This window comes from Strigops habroptila, chromosome 11, assembly GCF_004027225.2.
Source record: "Strigops habroptila isolate Jane chromosome 11, bStrHab1.2.pri, whole genome shotgun sequence".
Classification (NCBI taxonomy): Eukaryota; Metazoa; Chordata; class Aves; order Psittaciformes; family Psittacidae; genus Strigops; species Strigops habroptila.
The window spans coordinates 6,543,531-6,566,032 of record NC_046360.1 but is presented as its reverse complement, the minus strand read 5'-3'; the positions used below and the strand labels follow the sequence as shown (position 1 = coordinate 6,566,032).

Below are 22,502 nucleotides of genomic sequence, written 5' to 3'. Positions count from 1 at the left end.
ACTTCTGGAAATCTAGCTTTTAATGTCCCTTGAAAAATTATCCAGGAACTCCTGCTGACTGCAGAGGACAACTCAACATGTGTTGACTGATGAGGTTTCTACGCCCTGCTGTCTACCTTGCCCTTGAACATTCACATCTGCAGTGGTTATCAGTCAGCTTACACCTCATCATCATCGTTTGGAGATAAAAAGTCACAGATTTTATTCTGCACTAAAACACCACACTATAAATTGTGACAGATCAAGAGCTGACCAGCTCAGATTTTTGTGCACCAAAGGCAGTAACTTCATCCACTGTTCAAAGTTAAATCATTCCTGCCAATCTACTGTGTAACTTATGCCTGTCGCTAATGGTCTGAATGACATTGTTCTAAACAGTCTTAAATAAACGGCCTGGTAGTTAGGGGAGGGGTAACCGAATCGTACCACCTTCTCTTGCCCTAGTCCTGTCCATACAACACTTAGAACAGATACCAAACCATTCTGACTTTTACAAAGTGCTTGGCACAGCTTTGTGAACTGGAACAAAACAACATGTAACCCTCAATTTGTCCTAATTCTTGTAGAACAAACTCAGCTGTACACACTCAGATGGTGCTCATTAGTTCAGTTATTTGCTATCTTGACAACACATCACAAGAAACCAATTTTTATAAATTCTTTCAGCTCTACAAAATATTTTTTTAAATCTGTTTTTCCACTTATCTACAATGATGGACAAACATTGGTCCATCTACCAAAGTTACAGACTACAGAATATATAGCAGCTGACTCAGTATTCACGTTTCATTTCTATAGAAGGCATTTGCTATATCCTTCAAAAATACCAGCTATGCCACACATGAGGTGAAAATCACACATATTCAAAACAAATGAGCTTTCACTAGGCTCATGTTTCTAGTGCTAAATTTGACAAGCACAAACCCTACCTGCTGGGAAACTGAAACCATCTGTTGAATGTTGGCAACAGTAGCCTGTTGCTGGACCACTTGTGGAAGTTTTGCAACCTGTAGTGAGATGAAATAAAGAAAGATTTGGTCAAAATAAAAAGCTGCTAATAGCAGCAAAACATTATACCTATCAACACTGCTACCAGGTGAAAACCTTTCCAAGATCCTGCTCACAGTAAGTTGCAGCTTGGTATTCTTAGTGATACTGAACTTTAGTAAAGCTTTTTAGATCAGCGTATTAAAGAACTTAGCTAGGAGAGGAAAAGTATTTTTCAATTTTAACTGCAACATACTTGTTTCCTCCTAACTATATATAAAATTGAAGGAAGCACGTAAGTTCTAATGGGCCACATTATCTTATATGTACTTGAAAGAGTAAGGCTTCCAATTCCTAACCCCCTTCTTTTTCCATGGTTAGACTGATCCAGTTATACAGAAAAGAAAATAACTGTCGCCTACTCTTGGCTGCCAGAGATAAGGCTGGCAGGCAGCACCAGACATTTTCCTTAGTACATACAAGTATGAAATCCCTTGCTTAATAAAAAGGACTGACTCAATTTGATTATTTCAGAGAGTAAAGGCAAACTTATAGCTCAGATAGTTCCTCTAACCTGCTATAAGGCCACATATTCAGCATCAGTGAATGTTATTATAAACTCCATTTAAAGAAATGTGTGACTAGAATATGAGTGGGTGCTAAAATGCTACCTCACCTCTCATCTTTACAATTCTCCAGTCACAGTAGAGTTTAAAGGTTTAAACCTGTGTTACCTGTACCTGAATCTGGGCCTGGACTTGCTGGGTTCCACCTGGTTTCTGGGTTTGGGAAATTGGAGTTGTTAAGAACTGTGTTTTAATGGCAGGCTGTGTAGTATAAGTTACTTTTTGTTGCTGTGAAGTCTGCTGTTGGGTTTGGACCGTAACCTGTTGAGCATTGATCTGCAGAAAAGAAAAAAAGCATCAATGACTACAAAATACATGTGTGTTTTAAAGAATAGGTATGTAGCTAATAAGATTAATTACATTTCATTATTGAAACAAAATCCTCCCAGGATTAGTAATAGCAAAATGAGCACCAGTGGAAAGCTTTCATGCACTTATACAAATATTCTGAATCACTCTAAGTATTTATTCCCTGCCTGTGGCAGGGGCTTGGAACTAGGAGATCTTTAAGGTCCCTTCCAGCCCAAACCATTCTGTGATTCTATTTACTGAAAAGGTTCTCTCTTGCACACAAATGCACATTTCATATGATAATGCACTTCCAAAAAAACCACACTGGTGGCTGACTGACAGCAAAGCCCATGAGAAGATGACATTTCAGGAAAAAAAGTGTATTTTGCACAAATTATATTGTAAAACAGTGAAAATCTTTGGGGATTTCCCACATTTGGCTATGTTAGAAATGACTAACGAGAATCTTTGCCACTTAAGAAAGAAAATCTAATCTGGGCCTGAGAAATCACATCAAACAGCCACATTATTGAAAAAATTACTGAGCATCTGAAAAGGCACATGAGAAACAGTTCTCTCTAGGTGCACTTAAGGTTCACACTAGAAGTACTGACTGACTCTCTAGGAGTGTCCTCGTAACTCAGAGCTGGAGCTTTACAATCACAAAAGCATAACTCAACAGGAGAGCAAACACCCAGTACCTTTTGCTGCACAGTAGCCTGACCCTGAGCAACCTGAGGCTGGATAGCTTTCTGTTGCTGTGCTGCTTGATGATGCTTGAGTTTTAGAAGCTGCTGGACATGCAGTGGCTGTGCAACTACCGTCTGGCCTCCTGAAAATTACAATAATAATTAGAACTGTAAGAGTCTTCATTTTATTGCTTTGTCCCAGTAATCACAGCTTGCAACCACAGATTGTGCTTTTTATAGACTTATACATCTGCATAGCTTTGAGCACTAACAGCCCACTGATTTTAATGGGAATAAGACATATGATTTTGACAGTGGAAGAAAAAAACATTCTAAGGGCATGAGTAAACTAACTATGTGCTAAAACAATAATCTTCCTACAAGAAAAATTCTGCCCATACTACAGGAGGCTGTTACAAAATACAAGTCTTCCTATGTCCATTTTGAATTTAAAAGAAATTATGAAATTATTATGTCTTTATTTGTAAAACTAAACCTGCTCACCTACTGTCATGCACAGGTTAAAAACCGAACAAATAAAACCCCACCACATCTGGCTAAAGAATGATGCAAACCTCTGGATTAGATGGAGTAAGTATAATTTACCTCATTTTTGAAACAAACAGGAATGCAACCTCTATCACTTCACCTTTTAAAAAGCGTGTCCCACAGAAGACATTACTTAATATGTTCTACCTTTAAAAAAGTGGGTTGTAAAATTTTATTATGTTTTAGCAAGTCTGTTGACATACCTGCTGCTTTCTGTGGCTGCCCAATGGCAACACTAATACCAGCCACAGTGACGGGGAGTGTAGTGACTCCTGCAGATGACACAACAGCAGCTGGAACAGACACCACTGGAGGCTTTGCCAAAGCAACCTGTGCTGCTTGTGGAGTTTGGGCCTGGATCTGTCCTTGTGCTTGAAGCTGGGAAGCAGGAACACGAGTCTAAGCAGTAAGGAATGAAGATTATTGTACTGGCACAAAAAATATTGCTGCATATAACAGGTTATTATAACGTGACAGTTGTAAATGTTTCTAAATATAATTGCTCTTTTACAGTAACACAGTTCAGAGATAGTATTGGTAGGTAAGTGCAATTTAAAGCTATTTACGTCCCAGTTATATCTTTCGTACTAAGTAATGCAAAGGGCACTTGCATGCACGAATGACCAGTATCCAGTTCATTTAAACCCACAAAAAGAATAACGTGTTTAAGGCTGTTTTTACAAAGTTAAAGACAACTTACAAGGCGAGCAACTTGCAGGTTTGTCACAGTAGTGCCTGTGAGAACTGCACCAGGACGAGGTGCTGTAACTGCAGTGAGCTGCTGAGTTTGCTGTTGCTGCTGTACTTGCACTTGCGCTGTTTGCTGTTGTGCCCCTTGCTGTGTCTGCTGCGCTGCCTGCTGCTGGGGAAGCTGCAGTTTCTGCTTCTGCAGCTTGATCAGCTGCTCCTGCAAAAATCAAACACTTCCATCAGGTTGGACTGGATGACCTCTGAAATTCCAAACTATTCTATGATTTTATGATAATTTCCAATCTTTTACATGACTACTGGAAAAAAATGGAGATGAATCTGGAGCTTTAAAGGAGAAACATTCTATGCCAGACTTTAGCCAAGATCAAAGAGCTAAGAATGCAACTCCTTTATGTAAGGGGTTGCCAGTGAGTAAGCAACAGTGAGTGCTTTACATCCTGACCTACTGCAGTAGTATCAGACTTGTCTTCACAAACTTTTAGTAGGACTGAATTACAGGAAGAGCTGCATTTCACTCTAGCCCAAGAAAACAGGATAAAACACACACTACTAATGATGCTTACAATAACAGTGAGAGTAACATGACACGTTACTTCAGAAGCATTTCCTCACCTGTGACAATTTCCCTACAGTTTTTATTTGAGCTGGAGACTGGGCTTGTGCCTGAGCCTGAATCTGTGGGACCTGCACCTGAGCAGCCTGCTGCTGCTGTTGCCTTAGAAGCTGGAAGTGAGCAGGGGTGATTGTTTTGCCAGAGAGCTGGACTGTTGGTGTAGCTGTGAATAAAGAAAAACCAAAATGCTCTGAAGAAAGATTTTCAACATTCAGTTTAATTCATTGATTTCACTTAAAAAATCAAGCTGTTAAGTGCCTATTTTTGTTCCAGCACAGTTTGCGGACTAACTACAAATAACACATAACTACAAATAACAACACATTAGCATAAACATGATGTAAAAGCAGAGTAAATAAAATATGTGCTTCTTTCTTCATAATAATTTTTAGTCCAAACAGTCAACTCTAATGTCTTACTGCTAGATTATTACTAATCTATTTTTAATTATAATGCCTAGAGGCCAAGCTGCTCTCTACTTCAACACTTTATCCAGAAATACTGAAGAAAAGTGTAATCTGAGCACCAACGATAAAGCAAGTTAAAAATCACACCACTGATTAATTGTGCTGCCAATGAACCCAGATTTTCAATACTGTGGGGCTACGGTGGTCAAGCAACCTATAGAAGTTCTGGGGCCCTTTATGTAATCCCTGAACACATGATTATTACCTGGTGTAACTTGAGTCACCAAAGATCTTGTCTGGGTCTGCACGGGTGTTAAGTTTGTAGTTACTACTGCTGATGCTGTCACTGATGTCACTGCACGGACTCCCTGGGTAGATGCAATGGTCACCAGCTCTGTGGAAGCAGCAGGCGCTGCCGCAGTTCGCTGCTGGGTATGGACCACTTGCGCAGTTGCAGTGCCTCCCGAAGTCTGAAAAGGAACACAGTCATTATTTCTCACAGTTTCCATATCTCATATAAAGCTATGGAACCTTCTGGAAGTGGACTGGACAGTTTTAGAAACAAACATGAAAAATGCAGAAGTATTGCAAAGGCAAAGCAGGTCCAAATCTTTCTAACACATCTGTCTGTTTGGATATGTTTCAATCAGCATCTGGTTAAATCTTTTTCAAACAGGCTGATCACCAAACCCTTAACTACATCATAGAAATTTGATTTCACTATCCTTCACTTATTTTGCTTTATCTCCCATAGTCTTAAACCAACAAAATAATAATAAAGATCATAATTAACAAAGCACAAAACAGTTACAGGCTGGAAATGACAGCGACATAATACATTGCCTATAACAGCACAGATTTACAAACTATTTTTAACAGTAGTATCTATTAGGCACTTTTGTCTGATAAATTGCTCCAGCGTGTTGTGATATTTTGGTAAAGGAGAGGGGTTTGATACAGAAGTATAATGCACGTGAAATTTGCAAGAAGCAGAGTTCCTGATAACATGGAAAGCTAAAGAAGGAAACAGATACACTGATAAAACATGCAGCCAAAGGTCAGTCCAGGGACACAACTAGTGATGTGATCTACTTACAGTCAACGTTCCAGGTATAACAGGAGAAGCCAGACGTTTATTGATGGGCTGAAAGGTAGCAGCAGGGACTCCAGCAACTGTATTCACTATGACATTTCCACTCACTGTGGCTGAAAGCAAGCCAGGATTAAATGTGAGATTCTAAAAGTGAAAATCTGAGTGTCCTATCATCTCCAATGCCCAATTATAAAGTCTTCTTACCAGTCTGTATACTTGTCCCCGTAACTGCTGTTTTGATTGTGCCAGCCTATTTAGAAGACAATTGAGGTAACAGTTCAGAAAAGCAATAAAAGAAAACTGAATACAGCTCTTTCTCCACTATGCTGTTTAACACAATGCTGCATTCCAGAAGTGACAAAATAAGAAAAATGCAATAAAATGCCCAGATACTTCTGCAAGTTGCTAATTCATGCTATATATCAACAACTGATGTATATATATCCGGATTCTGCCACTCTAATGAGCAAATGTTTGATAAATACTGGTCATTTGATATCCTTGTTAGCAGAAGAAGGGAGCAGTATCTTACTCTAGCACTCCACAGACAACCACTCACACATGAACATCACTGAGCAGTAGATATAGAGCAATACTTATGGGCCAGAACCCATCCCCTGTGTCTTTCTGTAAAAGCTGTAGTATTCTTGCCCTTCAACAAGCAAAATAAAATCACCACTGCTTGCAGACATTAGTATGCAAACTGGAGTGGCTCTGAAACCAAAAGCCTCAGACCTGTCATCAGGTTCATTAAAACAGACTCTAGATTTAAGGAAGCCATGAAAACTTTGCACAGTTTGCAGTAACACAACTGTGGTAGGTCCTGCAGGATGCAACGTTCCACTTGCTTTGCCAAGGTTAATAAAGCTTTGGGGCTTTAGCTACTAACAGAGTAGCTCTTATAGCTACATTCTCTTTATGCTCCAAATTCTCTGCATAAACACTGTTCACTGACTGTGAAAATGTACTTGCTCAGACTTGATTAAGTTAAAGTCTAAACTGAAAAAGGCAAAAAATCTTTGAAAAGGATATTGTACTTTTCCACCTCAAAATGCCAAGAGCTATTGCTATAATGGTATGAACAGTCTTAATAAATGAGGAAAAAAGAAGATACCCAGCATACTCAGGAAAAAAAAAGAAAAGAAAGAGCTTTTATCTCACTACACTGACCTAAAATTCTCACTTTCCAGAGAAAATAAAACACACAATATGGTACACACAGAAGAACTGAAGTTACTGCATCAAAGGCACCAAGCTCTCCCTTTCTTACCAATACTGCTGTGTTGGCCACAGTAGTTACTGCAGTCTGCACTACTGCCTGTGGCTGCTGAACTACCTGTGCCTGAGCCTGTGGCTGAGGTTGGGCTTGTGCTTGCTGTACAGCTGGTTGCTGAGCTTGCTGCTGGCCAGCTTGCTGCTGCTGAGGCTGTGGACCTGTCTGCTGCTGTGCCCTCTGCTGTTCAGCCAAAGCCTAGGAAATCAAAGTGTGAGCTTCATAGTCTTCAAAACAGTGCATGTAACAATCAGGATGTATTATTTAAAAACAAAACAACAAACAAAACCCCTTTAATTCAAAGTATGTACTATGTGTGTGCAGAGACAGCATACAAATCTGTCTTCATTGTAACTCTATAGCTCCCAGTTACCTGACCTAACCAGTTTCAAACTACAAGCTATATTCATGGTTATATGGCTTAGTGCATAGCACAACAAGCAATTTACCATAAACAAGCAAGGACAAGTATCTCTTTCTGAATAACGTAAGAAAGGAGGCTACAGAATGTTCAAGAATAAACCAAGATTTTTATGTTTTTAATCTATTTCCCTAAAGAATGCTTCTATACAAGTATGGGCGTGACATACAGGCCCAAGGAAAGGTCCCACTTTGGACCCTGGATATCTAAACCCTAGTACGTGAACAATGTGCAGCTGCTCATAACATCTACTGTAGCAAAGTTCTCCCAGGAGGCAGCTTTTCTCATACTTCCTCTGTTGTCTAATTTTTTAGCAGTCATATGTATAGCTGAGACCATACCTTTTTCTCTTTTGCAATACGTTCTGCTCGGAGGGATGCAACTTGAATTGGAGGAAGTGGCTTGTCATAGTTGATTCCACTAGAAACAATGATATGACAAAGCACATAATTGTTAAAAGTAAGAAACTGAAAGTTAAAAGAAGGAAAAAAAGCACTTTTATGCAATTCTTAACTCCTTTCAGACATAGAGTGCCCACCTTTCTGCAAGCACTGATGCATGCTTTGGATTCTTCTGGAAAGGATTCATGCCAAGTCTGCAATAGAGCAAAACTGTATTACTGGACACAGAAAAAACTTAAAACCAATACTTAATTTCACATGTTTTAGCAGATGACACTGCAGTTTTGGTGAAGTTTTCATGATATTCCCACCAGTACTGGAGCCTGTGTATCGACAGACATTTTAAGAAAGACTCAGAGTAAATAGTAAACAAATACAGAAGTTACTGCAGATATGTACATAGAAAACAATGTACTACTCATCAGCATAGACATAAAATGTTTACAGTTCAGGCAAATGGAAAGTGTAGTTTATAACATAAAATTGAAAAACCCAACTAAAAACAACTGAGTGCTCTTCTGCACTTAATCACACAAAACAAATTCATGCAGTGAGTAAAAGCTAACCCAAACACATGGAATATGAAGATGTTCCAATAACACAAGGCCAGAATGCAAGGGAAGAGATCATGAACACAGGAACAGAACAGCAGTTTGAAACAGAATATAAAATAACTCTTGGTCGTGAAAGCAATTCAAAACAGTTTCCAGGAGATCTGTGGTGACAGGGTGACTGGGATCAAATGATCCCAGTTAAACTTACAGAGGTTTGATAGGTGGACTTCTTTTCCCTGCAATCATTTTCATCATCTCAAAATGATTAGTATAAAGTTGCGTGTGGGTTGCACCCTCATCTTGAGCATAGATCTGATTGGTACGAAGTGGGCGACTGTTTTTAGTCTAAAAAATGAAAAGACACCAGCTTTCAATTGCAAACACACCCACATGGCTTTTTGTCTACGTATAAACACATGGTGCGCTTGTAGGTTATTTAAAAACGTACTCCAACATATCTATCACAGACTGGTTTCTGCCTCGTGTCACTGATAACTTACTGTTACACAAAACTATATGGGAAATATATAAAGAAAGAGCAAAATAAGGAGCAGTTCTCACGATCACACTGGCATCAGCACTTGGGGACATACAAAATGGCAAACTCTAATTTGAAAAAGAATCTGTGCTTTAGTTTAGATTTTGGAAGTTTAATTCAGTACCCAAACCAAGAGCCCATTAGTTTATAGTTACACATAGCGCACACATAATATAATAAAACCATCACTGCACTGCTCTCCCAACAAAGCTATGTTAACATCCAACACACCATGCCATTCTAACATTTGGCTTCTCCTAAGCAGAAACTGCCAGTCAGGGACAAACCTGCTTATTAGTCAGAGAATGGGACTACAGTCAGAAGTTCTGGGTTCTCTACCCAGTTCTGCCACTAAATTGCTGTATGGTTTGGAAGAAGTTGTTTACAATCATGGAATTTATTTCTGTTTCTGTAACATACTATCATCCTCATTTACTAAAAGGTGATTCGAGCATTAAATTCACTAGATATTTGTAATCCACTTAGACTCTAGCATGAAGTGCATTCTTACAGATCTTAAGTACAATCATAATAATCAGGATAAGTTACATGGTGGTTGTTAGGTGGAAAAATACCCACTACAGTTTAAGTGAAATCACAAACTTCTTGCATGATTTAAAATTTATCTATCAAATCCAAAAGCTGAAGGCTGGTGTCAATCCACTGTATCAACAAAGAAAGGAAAAATACATTTGGAATTTTAATTGATGTTTCAGCACTCAAGTAACACTCAACATGGATCTCATATGAATTATCTGCCCACCTCCATTGCTGCTAAATACCACAGTGTCTAGATTTGATTTGGAAAGAATACCAATGCACACCTTATAAATACTTTTTGTCTTCTTTTTAGGATTAGCTTCGTACATTAGCTGTAAAATAAGAAGGAAAGTTAGATGATCTTTTGTGGAAGATTTTGTTCAGGTGCTTTTTCTTTTCAAAGAAATCACATAAAATAAGTGGAAATCCTGATGAGGATAATTTTATAATCTTTTAAAAGTTATTTATTTACACTGTTGAAACGTTTAACAAAAAACGTGTTTATGGAGATAAGGAAAAAAAACTCTACAAACTTAAGGTAAAACAAGACGCATCATTCTATGTAAACTCACCTTTCCTTCTTCCCTTGGGATAATGACATTTTCGTATCTGTTTCGGCATTGTTTTGGTGAGCGATAGACTCTGCTGCAGGAGTTAACAACATCACTAACAAGGTCCCAATTGGGAGTGTGTGCTGGTGATACAACAGCAAGATTTAAAGGAAGCTCCAGCAGCTGCTTCACTGCCTACAATAGATAAAGGTACAAAAGCTTCAGATGACAAATCATTCCAGTCTTCCAAACCTACCCTTATCTGCATGTGTCCACACACTATTACTACAATGATACAGATAGCTTAGGGCTCAGGCTATGGGCTCACCTACGTTCACAGAGAATAAATAAGCATAAAATGCTATTATGCAGACTGACGTGCAAGAAAACACTTGGAGATTGCTAGAAGAGGAAAAGAGAGCTGCCATTCAAGTGCTGCTCTCTTCCCAAAGGTGGGGAGAACCTTAGCTCCATTATCCAATGTCCAGCCAGCACAACTAATCTTGAACATAACAGGAAGCAGTCTCTACAATAAAAGTAGGACTTAATCATACATTTTGCAGTTTAACCTTTAATTTAGCTTTAGAAGAACACAAAGGATAGGCAATCTGTTCTAAGTTATGTCAGCAAAATGCCAAACTAGCCATTAAGAATTAGAAATAACCTTGGAGAGATAAAGTGCACAAAGAGCCATTTCTGAAACCAGAAGCAAAAATACAATAAATAATAACAGCAGAAAGCGCAGGTATCATCTGACCTGCAGAAGTGCCCAGTCTTCACTGATCAACCACTCTGGATTATCCTGTCCAGCCTCAGCAGCTGGTTTGACAAGAGTTGGCAAAGGCTTTGCAAACTGTGTTTGTTGTTTCAACAAGATGTTTTTCTTTTGCTCTTTGCCCTCTCGGCGCATTTTCAACATTCCTGGAGTAGCTCGATCAAAAAGGGAACGAGGTGGAATAACTGTCTCTCCATGACGTTGCTTTTTCTTCCTACCTGCAGCTAAAACAAAAACCCCCCAACATTCTTGGTAAATAGTTATCACCATTCTTTGATTCCTCTGGTACTTAAGAGCTGCAAAATGCTCCTATACGTGTAGACAGTAATCCCCACTGCCTTTGAAAAGCATACTGTAAGTAAGTAAACAGAGCCTGGTATAACGTAAGGTCAGCCTTGTCCTAACTCATATAATAGAATGCCTATTTTTTCTTCTATGTCTAAATAGAAAGACACACTGTAAGAACTGGGGTTTTCAGTAATTTTATTGTTTCAAAACCACGGTGAGACAAGAATTTTCACCTCTTCAAACCTGTAAATTTGATCTTTTCTGGACCAAATGTGTAGGAGGTATGAAAAATGCCCTGATTTTTTTTTTAGCTTTCAGCAATAAATCTCAGAACAGCTTTAACCAAATACTTACCAGATGGATCTGTTTTGTGTCGTTTACGTTCCTTCCTGACATACACTGGAGGCAACTTCGATTCTGGAATAGGGGTAGTATCATACATCAGGCACATAACAGAATCTATGTAGATATCATTGTCATCCTGAGGTGGAGTGGGAGGAGTCCAAAGCTACAGAACAAAATGAGTAGTTACTGCAATGTTAACACTGATCATTACGTTTCAAAAACCAAAAAGCCTGTTTAGGCTGCCTGGTGTTACTTTTACTTACTGGCATTATTTCAGTTTGTCCATCTGGACCTTCATAGACATATTCCTACAAAGCAAAAAGAGAATACAATTCAAATGATCCAACTGAACCCTGAAGGAAAAGGTATTCTCAGAATAACTGCTAAGAAATACACTATTAACAAGACTAATCAGGACTTACTTTGTTGTACGCATCCTCCCGAGTATAGGTTAGAAGTTCCTCTTCATCCTCCCAAAGCATTTTTTGCTCTTTTTCCTTTAACTCCTTCATATGTTGGACTTCCCATGCTTTCTTTGCAGTTTTCAATTCCATCTGCATGAAAGTCAGACATCTTATAAACTTTATGCAGTAACGGGCACTGACTAAAATTTACCAGTTTGTATTTTTATGGACAAACTCCTTCAACTTTGACATTTTCAGTCACAGAAATCTTACAGAAATTTCTTAATACTTTCACAATCATTTAGAAGAGACTGGTTTTGGTCTCTGTTGAAGGTCTTTAAACCCTCAAAATAAAGCACTAAGAATTTCAGTTGAACAACTGCAAAAACCAGAACACAGCTCCCTTTACCCAAATAAGCAGGTTCACTGAAGTTAATTAAACTCTCTGTCCCCCACAGCTATCAATGGAGTACAACAAATATTTGCTGAGCTGTGCTGAAGCATATTGTTCTCATTCTATAGAAAAGAAATTAAGAATTGACACCCTCTTAAACCAAGAGAATCTCAAAATAATTAGCTCTCTGTAAGGCTTTCCAGTGTTCATAAAGTATAGCAAGAGAAGATCACAGAAGCGCCTACAATATATTCCACATCACTGGAGTAACTTCCACTTCACATAGAAAATATAACCCTGCTTGTACCTACTGTGACAGAACAATATGGAAAAGAAAGATGTGTTGTTTTACCTCATTCAGACGTGGCTCATTCTCATCAACTGAAACATGGAAGAGCTCTAAATAATTCAAAGCATACTTCTCAATTGGAGTCAGCTGAGAGAACGTATCAAGGAAAAAGAAAAGTTAGTATTGAGGATAATAAAAGGAATGTTAACTGAAGGAGAGTGTATCAAAGCTCTCTTTAAAACTAATCTCCCTCTCTGATGGCTTAACATCTTCAGTCAGTAGGAGATGTTCCATCCATTTAATGGGAGTATCAATCCCATAGACAAGTTGCTTTAAGCCAGACTGCAAAGAAATTGAAATACTCAAACTAAACATTACTTTTTAACCAAATATTTGTGGAAAGTCATGGTACCTGATCCACAACAGCAACTAACTCCTGCAGCTGTGAGGGCTCTTCATTGTATTTTGTCTCACAGAGCTCTGAGATTAACGGTTCAATGCTTGAGCCACGTCCTATTTCTTGTACACGATCATTTGACTCCTCATCCTCTTGTTCGATACTGTTGAGGGCCTTTCAAAAAGACATATTTTAAAAATAATTAAGACTTAAAAAATATGTAGAGAAACTCCATAAGAAATTCACTGAAATCCAACATAAGTTTGTGGGATAGGTCTCTGCTGAGGCAAGAGACACAGTCCCCAGGATGTACACAACTTAACTGTGGGCTTTTGGAAGTTTTGTTACAAGGAAAATGACAAAACAACATAAAACTACCGGAGAAAGAGATTGGCAGAATTTACCCAAATAAAAAAAAGATAAGGCAACTGTTTAATACTAATGTTGCACAGCTGTATTTTTAATGTATGTGTTCATAATTACCTCTATGAATGGTCTTGCAACTTTAGGTGAAATATTTTCTGCTGGAGATGGCTCTTGAGAAAGCACTACAAATTCTTCTGCTTTCACTCTAAATCCAGAATCCTCCATAGGAGAATGAACCTCAAACAATTCCTGAATTGTTTGCTTTGTAAGTAGAAGGAAAGAAAAAAGAAAAGAAGTAAATCACCTGTCAGGACCACTCTATGTTTTTATATAACTTTGAATTAGCTCAGGTTCAAGTGACCTTATAAACTATGGACTAACTAAAGAAAAAAAAAAAACTTCTATCTACTATTTCTGGAAAATTGGCTGTTTTCTCTTCTGTAACTTTCTCCTGTAGGGCTACAGAGTAGAATAAAGTGTTAAGTTTGTTTATAGGGAAGTCATAAACACAGTGTTTCATCCTACACCACTGTATTGGGAATGCCAGGAGGGGATGGCCTAGCTTCATCACTGCACTCATTGTTTTCTGCATCTTCAGAGCAGCAACTGACAGCCTATCTCACTAAATACCCGAACTTTGTAGGTCACATTTTTAAAGTTGTTGAAACCTTCATCCTTACAAACTCTGCAGAGTTTTGCAGCAGGGCACAAGAAACCAGAATATATTATCACAGACGTGATACCTGCGCATCACTATGCAAGTAACGGGACAAAAGCAGATGAATGGTATTTGAGAGAACCTAGAGTTCAAGCAATCATGAAATCTAATATGATTACCTATCCATTCTAGCCCAAACAGATTTCTACTGAACTGTTACTGAACACTCCAAACAGATGCTTGAATTTGTTACACACTGCAACACAGGTGTTTCAATGTATTTTGAATATTAACTTACCTGTGTTAAAAAGGCCATTGAATAGTCATTTCCCTGAGCAGCTACTTCTCTGATCAAGTCCTTTGTGCCATTTTTCAAAAGCTTTTCTTCTACTGAATTACCACTGACAAGCCTAAATTAAAAGGAAAAAGAAATCTAATTAGTCATTTCCAAAACAGCTTTCAGAAACAAAAAGAGAAACTTCCCTTAGAGAATAACACCAAACTCTAAGCATGTGGTGGTTTGTGGGGTTTTTGTAGTTCTGGTACATGCCCAGAACAAAACTACCACCTCTGCTTTAAAGCCTTCTTTTAACAACTAGTGTAATTAAAAAAAAATCAAGAAAAAAGATCAAAGAACACCTCATTTGAAAAACTCCATGTAAACTAACTGTCAAAAAACAAGTATGGAAGATTCATTCATTACACTTGGTGTTAAGACCGACCGCATTTTCATGATACCTGGCATCTTTTTTTTTGAAGTGAGATGAAGTTTTCAGCACTGTTTCCACTTTATTTCAGATCACACAGAGCAGCACTGTCTGAATTAACCTTACATTAAAGCATGCTAAAAAGTGGTCGTTGATCTGTAACCATCACCTGTATATATGGATATCTTTACATCTCCCAATTCTGTCACACCATTCCTGAGCTTTTGCATCCATCACGGGGTTTAGATCATTGTCATAGAACACAACTGTGTCTGCCTCAACAAGATTGACTCCAGTGGAACGACTGTGAGAGGAAAGGATGGCACAGAAAATGCGCTTGTCTCTGTTGAAAATTTTCATCAGCTCCTACACAAATAGAGTAAAAGCAAGGAGCAAATAAACCATACACAGAAATAAAATACCAAACCAAATTCACTATAGCATAATAAAAACACAGATAAAATAAGTCAAGTGTTTCAAAATGAGTAAGAAACAAGGGCAATTTCCCTCCCTGCTGTAGCATATAAAAGCCTGAGCAGCACATACTGCTGTTCCAGTGGACAGCTATTAAGGCAAACTTACCTGCCGTTGTTCATGGTTAGCATATTCATCAATCCTCACAAACGTGAGGAAATGGAAATTCAGGAACAGTTCCAGTATGTCCAACATCAGAATCATCTGTGATAAGATCAGCACACGGCGCCCTTCAGATTTCAACTTTTGAAGCAGGACAGCAAGAGCTTCTAATTTTCCTATATTTCAAACAAGAAAACCAATAATGGTTTTATATAGAAATTCTGTTCCAGTGAGACAGGAAATTATTGAAACATTATCACCAAGTGCCATCATTTACCTGAGTCATACTGCACCAGCCGGAGGTCAGGGAACTGCAGCAAGTGAGGGGTGGTAATCCGTTGCAACTGATGCAAGTGTGGAGCTGCCTTCTGCTTAAGACTGTGCTTAAGGAGTTTCAGTCTATGACTATATGAAGGGGGAGGATTTGCTACATACATACATGGGGGAGCAGCAACTGCAGCTGGCAAGACGAGGAGAGCCCTGTGAGAAGCATCAAAACAAGGGAATACCAGTTTAAAAATTTATATACAAAATGATCATCAGCAATAATTTTCAGCCTGTCAACCATGTAATTTTACACTATTATCTAACCACTTTGTTAAAGTGACTTAGCAAGTGCTGCATACCTTCAAAGTGTTAATATTCTCTCTTTATACTTTTGTTTTGTCTGCTTTGATGATAGCTTCTGTTGAGGCGTTTGCACTGTGACCACTGTATTCAGTCACTGGAGCTCAAACGCAAGAAACACCCGTCATACCAAACTTACTAAAAGCAATTAAAAAAAGTCTGAGTTCTTCTAATTGTGTTTCATGTTTCTAAAAAACTGCAGCTATTGCTCTGCATGCAATCCACTAAATGTCAGCTTCTGCCTACGTCTCTGCATCTCAGCTCTTGTTGGTTGACTCAGAACTAGCCAGAAATAAATGCAAAGCATAACGATGTAAGCTGAGGTAGAGTCAGCTGAATTTGAGCTTGAAATCAGGAATGAGGAATGAAAACTCTTACTATAAAGATGCTAAAGGAAACAGAAGTGACTGTTATTTTTATGTTCATACTGCACATCATTTATTGCTAAATATATCAGTCCAAACCAAACATGAACGGAAACAAGGTTTTACAGCTTTTTTGAAAAGGAGTGTTTAAGAAATAACTAAATGTGGTAAAGGCTTACAAGGCAGAGTCACATCTTACCTGTTAACAACATCCTTTAGAGATTCTTGTTGCTGACCCAAAGTCAGGATCATTTCTTGCAGTGGGCTGCTTGGGCCTCCAGAGGCACTTGAAGAAAGGCAACAGTTCACAAAGCCAGCCCACCTCCAGCTGTTGTCTTGACTGGAAGGCTGAGGGGGCTTTCTTTCACCAGCCAAAGAACAAACACTCAGCAAGTCTCTGCCATACATTGGGGCCCGTGAACAACGGCGCTCATTCCCAGAAAATATTCTGTCCAGACGCTCCTTCAAAAGCCGGTTCTTCTCTTCATATGTTTCCTTTGCCAAGGAAAGTTGAAAAAGAACCATTTGCTGCTCATCATAAACACACAGGAATTTGAGTTTCTTTAGAATGCAGCTATCAGGATCAGAGTACTGTGTGCTTTATACCACCAACATCCTAGATTGTAAGAACTACGTAAACCAATCACTAAAGGTGTAAATTTTGGATAAAATTTGAATTCATATTAAATTCAATTCATATTAAAAGAGTCTATGATATCTTATTTTAATATGTACTTGCTTTTTTTAAAGTACATTTTCATAGTTTTGTAAATAAACCAAAACTATTAATTTATATTTGGGACATTTCAATTAACACATTAATATTTATAAGGTAGCAGGTTCTTGCACAGTTTAACATATACTTGATGTTTCCCTATGGTTTACAGGTTGCTTGAGTATCTTTTCTAAAAACTTGTGAAAATCTTATGATTCCTTTATTTATGCATTACTACATAATTACAATATATTACAGTGACAAGAACCTGCCTGCTACCACAGCACAAGAAAGCTGATAGCTGCTTTTATACACCAGAATTTATTTTAAACTATGGATTACAGATGAAAATGCATCAGATCTGTCAACCTGAAACACTGACAGAAGTTGGTTTACCTACTCTGTAGCCATCAAAGTTCCTAATTAACCCCAGCTTTGTAAATTAAGGCTTCCAACTATTGCATGGACTTAGTATCAATCCTGAAAAGTTTTGTTTCCTGAAGAAAACAAAAATTAAGTACCTGCAATTGTCCATGTGTTAAACCAGGTGCTGGTTTTAACGCTGCTCCCATGTCACCAGATGACAAATTAGTAATTGCAGTTCTACCTGGAATACAAACTGAGGATAAACGTTGTGTTTATACGTTTATTCTTCTTAAGATCGGTTTCATTTATTATTTTCAATAAACAGACATTTCAGAGCTGTAACACATCATTACTGCAGACAAATTTTTACTCTACATGTCCACTGGGTATTGCAAATTTGTACTTGGTTACATATCACATACCTGACAGATGTTTACACCAAATGTTTTTACAAAAGTCCAAGACAGATCAATGGAATTTTACTTTGCTTTGCGCAAAGACGTGCTGCATTCGTAGCTTATTCAAAATGTCATGTGAAGTGCAATAGGTATTAAAATTTAGAAGTTACACTCTAAATCAGGAAAAGATTGTTCTGATTCATCTTAAACCAGTCATCTACGATTTTTCAGAAAACACATGAATTCAGTATATCTACAAACTGATGAAACTATGTGATGGAATTTCATGGTGGCGTTCTTGTGAATTCAACTGCTAGCAAATGTTTTCCCGGACAGCTAACTAAACTATAAGAACATTACACGCAAGTAAACTAATCGAAACTACTGATCATGTACTAGCAGACTACAGATGCTGTGTAGCAGTTATTTTCTTGATAGGATATATAGGTTTCTATCTCAGCCAGAATACATTGCTCATCAGCACTGATTATTTGTACTAGAAAAGCAGCACAACCGTCCACTGGTCACTGTGAGTCTGTATTTAGTGGTGAGTCAATACACCCACGAAGAACTGCATTCAAGTTAACAAGCAGATGCTAGCCCTTACATTAAGAATAATAGACTCCGAGGAGTATGCAGAGGTTTAAGCTTTGCCTTTCCAACAAACAAGCAAACAGAGATAGCCAATATAAACCAAATTTTACTACACAGCTACATGTGAGCCCAGCAATTACAGTTTCCAACCACCCAAAGCAATGGAATTTATTTAGCATTTTATCCAAACTTCAGAAAGTCAAAGTAAGTATTTTCAATAGGCTTCTACATCTTCCTCCAATGATGAACAGCAATAATAACAATGTTTTCTTTTATCAATTGGAAATAGTACTTCAGTTATTATTGCTTTTAACAGAGGCCTCTTTTTACCATCATGAGAGTAGTAAGATGCGTGAGTTTTTGTAAAACTCTTACATCAATGCTCATTCTGAACTGTGGCCGTTATCAGGAGTACCTGTAGTGTATTCAGAGCTGGAGGGTGAAACATTTGAGCCACAGATCTTCCAAACTATAACAGAAATCCTTTACCTCCCAACAACAGGGAGGCTGTTGAAGCTTCCTCTCCCCTTTTTATGATGACATGTTTACTTTTCAGAAAGTCAAAATATGAACTTCAATGGCACATTAATACATCAAAAAGGAGCAGTAAACAGTCTGCTTTGAGGGAATGGTTTATATCCGGAGAAAATCATAGCAGACGGCCACTTCTAGGGAACAAACTCCTAGCATTGCATTTATCATCATTTAACAATCTGATGTTTTGTTGTAAATGCATCCTAGACAGCAATTTCTCTATTGTTTTTCAATCAATATCTTGATCCGTGTTTTTAAGCAATGAACGGATCACATTTGCAGCAAGGCACCAAACACCTAAGCAGTATCTGCAGAGGGAAAACAGTAGCTTGATTAGATGGAGAAGCAAAGAAAATTAGACAAAAGCAAAAACAATGTGGAAGAATGAAGAGAATTGCTGGACATTCTCTGTCAGTACAAAAAAATAATCACCCTGATCTTTCCTTGATGTGCCTCATAATTTACCTGCTTCTGAACTCATCTTACAGAACTGTCATCTATAACAATTGGGAGTTATCTGTCAATGAGATTTTAGGAATTGAATGTTTAGACACAGACATTTTAGACTAGAAAACCTACCTTGCTGTGCCACTGCTGTGGAAGTTGCGACTCCAGCTTGATGCTGGTTTCCTAAAGCATTCAGAGCGTTCTGAACAGCTCCTGCTTGGGAAACCGTCTGCATGACAACCGGGCCCTGAGGTCTCAAATACTGCTGACCAGGTGCTGAAACAATCTGAAGAACACTTCCTGCAATGGAGGATTTGAAAAAAATTAGGCTGGATAGAGTGGAAAAGAATAAATAGTGTTCTCTGGCAAAAGATACTACTGTTACAAACTGATCATTACTGCTTCAAACTGTTAAATTTTGCCAGACAAGTTCATTACACCAATTTGATTTAAAGTACCATAATATCTGGTAAGAGGGAAATGCCTATATCTTCATAGTCGAAGAAGAGTTTCACATTGTAGGGGTATCACTCTAAATCTAGGTATTTTATATTGAATTCAGACAAAACCAAATCAACAAAGAAATCCTCAGTGTTCCTTCTATCTATTTTGTTGGCCACAGAGAATCAGGATTTCCAGGTTCTCCTGAATTTCGCAACACACATACCACCAGCAAGGGAAATTTGAGGGCAAAATAATTAAGAGCATTCAGGTCAAGGTAATAGCTGGGTCAAAATCCAGAGGCACAACAATCCTCAATTATTATTTACACCATTTCAGAACAAAGAACATCCTCAGTTTTGTCTGTTTCTGCTCATCAGGGAGTTCATCTGAAATAATGCCTCACCTGACTTTACCTGTATTGCATACATGTGCAAACAAATTCAATAATAAAATCTTGAAATACATTACAGAACAAGAAAGTAACCATGTCTTTTACTTGACAGGCATTTAGTTTTCAAAGCAGAGCTACCTTGTCTCATAGAAAACAGGTAGAGCAGAACAGTGTAAGCAGTGGGGATGGAAAAACCTCTTCAACATACAGCAACAAGGAATGTCCTGCCCATAACAAAGCATTCTGAATAATGGAAAACTCCCTGTTTTGAAATAAGTACCTTGTAACTGCAAGGGTTGCCCTGCAGTGAGCTGGCGAAGTTGACTATGTGATAAAGTGAACTTGTTCCCTTGGAACTGCAGTGTTACAGGGGTCTCTGGCTGAGCGATCCTGCCTTGAGCTCCTGCTATAGAAGCCAGCTGGGCTATTTTTACTACCTCACCACCTGTTAAAGAGGGAAACAGGCATTAAAAAAGACCGAAGTGGGAGGCAGGTTGTTCAATATTCACAATTCTAAGTTTTGGTTAGTAAACTGGTGCTGAAGCGCCTTCCATGCATAATTATACTTAAGAGTGCATCAAAAGTGTCATATAAAAGTTAAGCAGGTATCACTTTCTATATTTGTTGGGCAAACTGGAAAAAAGCTGATTGTTTAAAGGGTAAGAACATCAACATTTTAGGAGTTATCACTTTCATTAGCAAAAAAGTTAAGAGCTACCTGAAAACTCATGTGACACTTTGTAACAGGACGAGTAGAGACATTAAAGTGATTTTCACTGCCTTTTCAAGAGCACAAAGGAAGGTTTAAGGAAGAGACAAAAATATTTATACATGTGGTAATGCAAATACACATTAGAAATGGCTTGAAATTTGCTGATGAAACATGATTTATATTAAGCGATCTGCACTTACACAAATCAAAAAGCTTTAAAAGTGACAAGGACCAAGCTTTTTGTAATTTAAATGCAGAAAGGTTAGAGGCATTTAAGCATTAAGTTTTATGGTATCGAGAAAATACTGGCGTGAAAATTTAGCTTTTGTAAAGGCAGTGCGTTACCCCAGAGATAAAATTAATACATCAGTGCTCAGTACTCTATACACATGCTAATAGGCAGTGCACATACAACCTTAAAGCAAAGCCTCATCGCTTTTCTCTGCCTAACAGTTGCGACGTTCCTCTCTGTGAGAGGCCTTTAGCAGACGGATTAGTGTTTAATATGAAAGGAATAATTAGGACAGAGCTAAAACATTTGGTCTGAAGGAAGTCTTGCCAGCAGAAGAAACATGCAGAAATAGGAGATTAAGTTGACACCGCTAATGTATGTCCACAGCAATTCTATTGTTTCTTATCCAATTTTCGATTTTCCTTGGTCATAAAGCAACATACTGAGCAAGGCTAATCAGAAGAGTGAAAAAAAAACAACGATTCTGTACACATTTTTAGGGTGCCTAGTAACTTAACCTCATTGTAGTACAAAGGTGGGAGAAACCTGGAAAGGGGAGGCCACTTACTAGGCAACCGTGCCTGGGCCTGAGAGGTCAGTACCAGCCTCTGAGGCAGCACACTCTGTTGGATGGTGTGCGAGGGGGCCTGTGGCTGGGCCTGGCCTAGCTGAGAGGCCGGCGCAGAGGTCTGGCCCCGCGGTTTCACAGGGTTGGCTGTGCTAGTTGCTGTGGTGAAGGTCGCTGCGGGCTGGTGTCTTGGAGCACTGGTGGAAGCCTGAGTTGTCTGAAACTGTGCTGCTGCGGCTGCAATCAATAAGGGTTGTTTGGGCAAGCTGTTAGAGGTTTTAACTCCGCTCTTTTAAACAACCTGCATTAAAAAGAAACCTTCCAACAGGATATTAAAATGGCTACAGGAACGGCTTGTCCTTACAGAAGGGGATTTCTAGCCACACCTTCTACTCCATCCTCTTTTTACAACATTATGTATTTGGAAAGCATTGTTTAAAGCTTAAATAAATACACGAACGCACTGTAAATTCCCATCTTTGACAGAACATTACAGATGATCAGGGTTTAAATACCAACTGTGCCATATTTATTTCATACACTAACAGTTAGATTACACGAAGCTTAGTTTTGCATTATATTGGCAGATCATACTGTAGAAACTAGTGGGGAAATTTACTGGCAATTAGTCTGTTGGTATTTTTAAGCCATTAGTATTCTAGACCA

General features: G+C 38.4%; 1 protein-coding gene across 24 annotated transcripts in view; it reads right to left on the bottom strand.

The window, feature by feature from the left end:
• The window catches only part of LOC115614286 (E1A-binding protein p400-like), a 50,084-nt gene that overhangs the window by 3,438 nt on the left and 24,144 nt on the right, over nucleotides 1-22,502 (bottom strand). For 4 of the 24 annotated variants that reach the window (XM_030500931.1, XM_030500915.1, XM_030500926.1 and 1 more), the window contains 31 exons: nucleotides 21,837-22,073; nucleotides 20,605-20,769; nucleotides 19,622-19,789; nucleotides 17,672-17,769; nucleotides 16,635-16,963; nucleotides 15,721-15,923; nucleotides 15,450-15,619; nucleotides 15,037-15,233; nucleotides 14,459-14,570; nucleotides 13,620-13,763; nucleotides 13,152-13,310; nucleotides 12,803-12,886; nucleotides 12,075-12,206; nucleotides 11,916-11,960; nucleotides 11,662-11,815; nucleotides 11,002-11,243; nucleotides 10,266-10,439; nucleotides 9,978-10,025; nucleotides 8,824-8,960; nucleotides 8,199-8,255; nucleotides 8,002-8,080; nucleotides 7,237-7,437; nucleotides 6,171-6,216; nucleotides 5,970-6,079; nucleotides 5,139-5,343; nucleotides 4,466-4,629; nucleotides 3,843-4,049; nucleotides 3,346-3,541; nucleotides 2,606-2,736; nucleotides 1,722-1,889; nucleotides 930-1,007 (listed from right to left, as the gene is read on the bottom strand). In XM_030500931.1, coding sequence (XP_030356791.1) covers nucleotides 930-1,007; nucleotides 1,722-1,889; nucleotides 2,606-2,736; nucleotides 3,346-3,541; nucleotides 3,843-4,049; nucleotides 4,466-4,629; nucleotides 5,139-5,343; nucleotides 5,970-6,079; nucleotides 6,171-6,216; nucleotides 7,237-7,437; nucleotides 8,002-8,080; nucleotides 8,199-8,255; nucleotides 8,824-8,960; nucleotides 9,978-10,025; nucleotides 10,266-10,439; nucleotides 11,002-11,243; nucleotides 11,662-11,815; nucleotides 11,916-11,960; nucleotides 12,075-12,206; nucleotides 12,803-12,886; nucleotides 13,152-13,310; nucleotides 13,620-13,763; nucleotides 14,459-14,570; nucleotides 15,037-15,233; nucleotides 15,450-15,619; nucleotides 15,721-15,923; nucleotides 16,635-16,963; nucleotides 17,672-17,769; nucleotides 19,622-19,789; nucleotides 20,605-20,769; nucleotides 21,837-22,073 — 4,640 coding nt within the window. Of the gene's footprint in view, nucleotides 1-929; nucleotides 1,008-1,721; nucleotides 1,890-2,605; nucleotides 2,737-3,345; nucleotides 3,542-3,842; nucleotides 4,050-4,465; nucleotides 4,630-5,138; nucleotides 5,344-5,969; nucleotides 6,080-6,170; nucleotides 6,217-7,236; nucleotides 7,467-8,001; nucleotides 8,081-8,198; nucleotides 8,256-8,823; nucleotides 8,961-9,977; nucleotides 10,026-10,265; nucleotides 10,440-11,001; nucleotides 11,244-11,661; nucleotides 11,816-11,915; nucleotides 11,961-12,074; nucleotides 12,207-12,802; nucleotides 12,887-13,151; nucleotides 13,311-13,619; nucleotides 13,764-14,458; nucleotides 14,571-15,036; nucleotides 15,234-15,449; nucleotides 15,620-15,720; nucleotides 15,924-16,634; nucleotides 16,964-17,671; nucleotides 17,770-19,621; nucleotides 19,790-20,604; nucleotides 20,770-21,836; nucleotides 22,074-22,502 lie in introns of those variants that run through there. The other 20 variants (XM_030500940.1, XM_030500939.1, XM_030500917.1 and 17 more) reach the window with 19 other exon arrangements.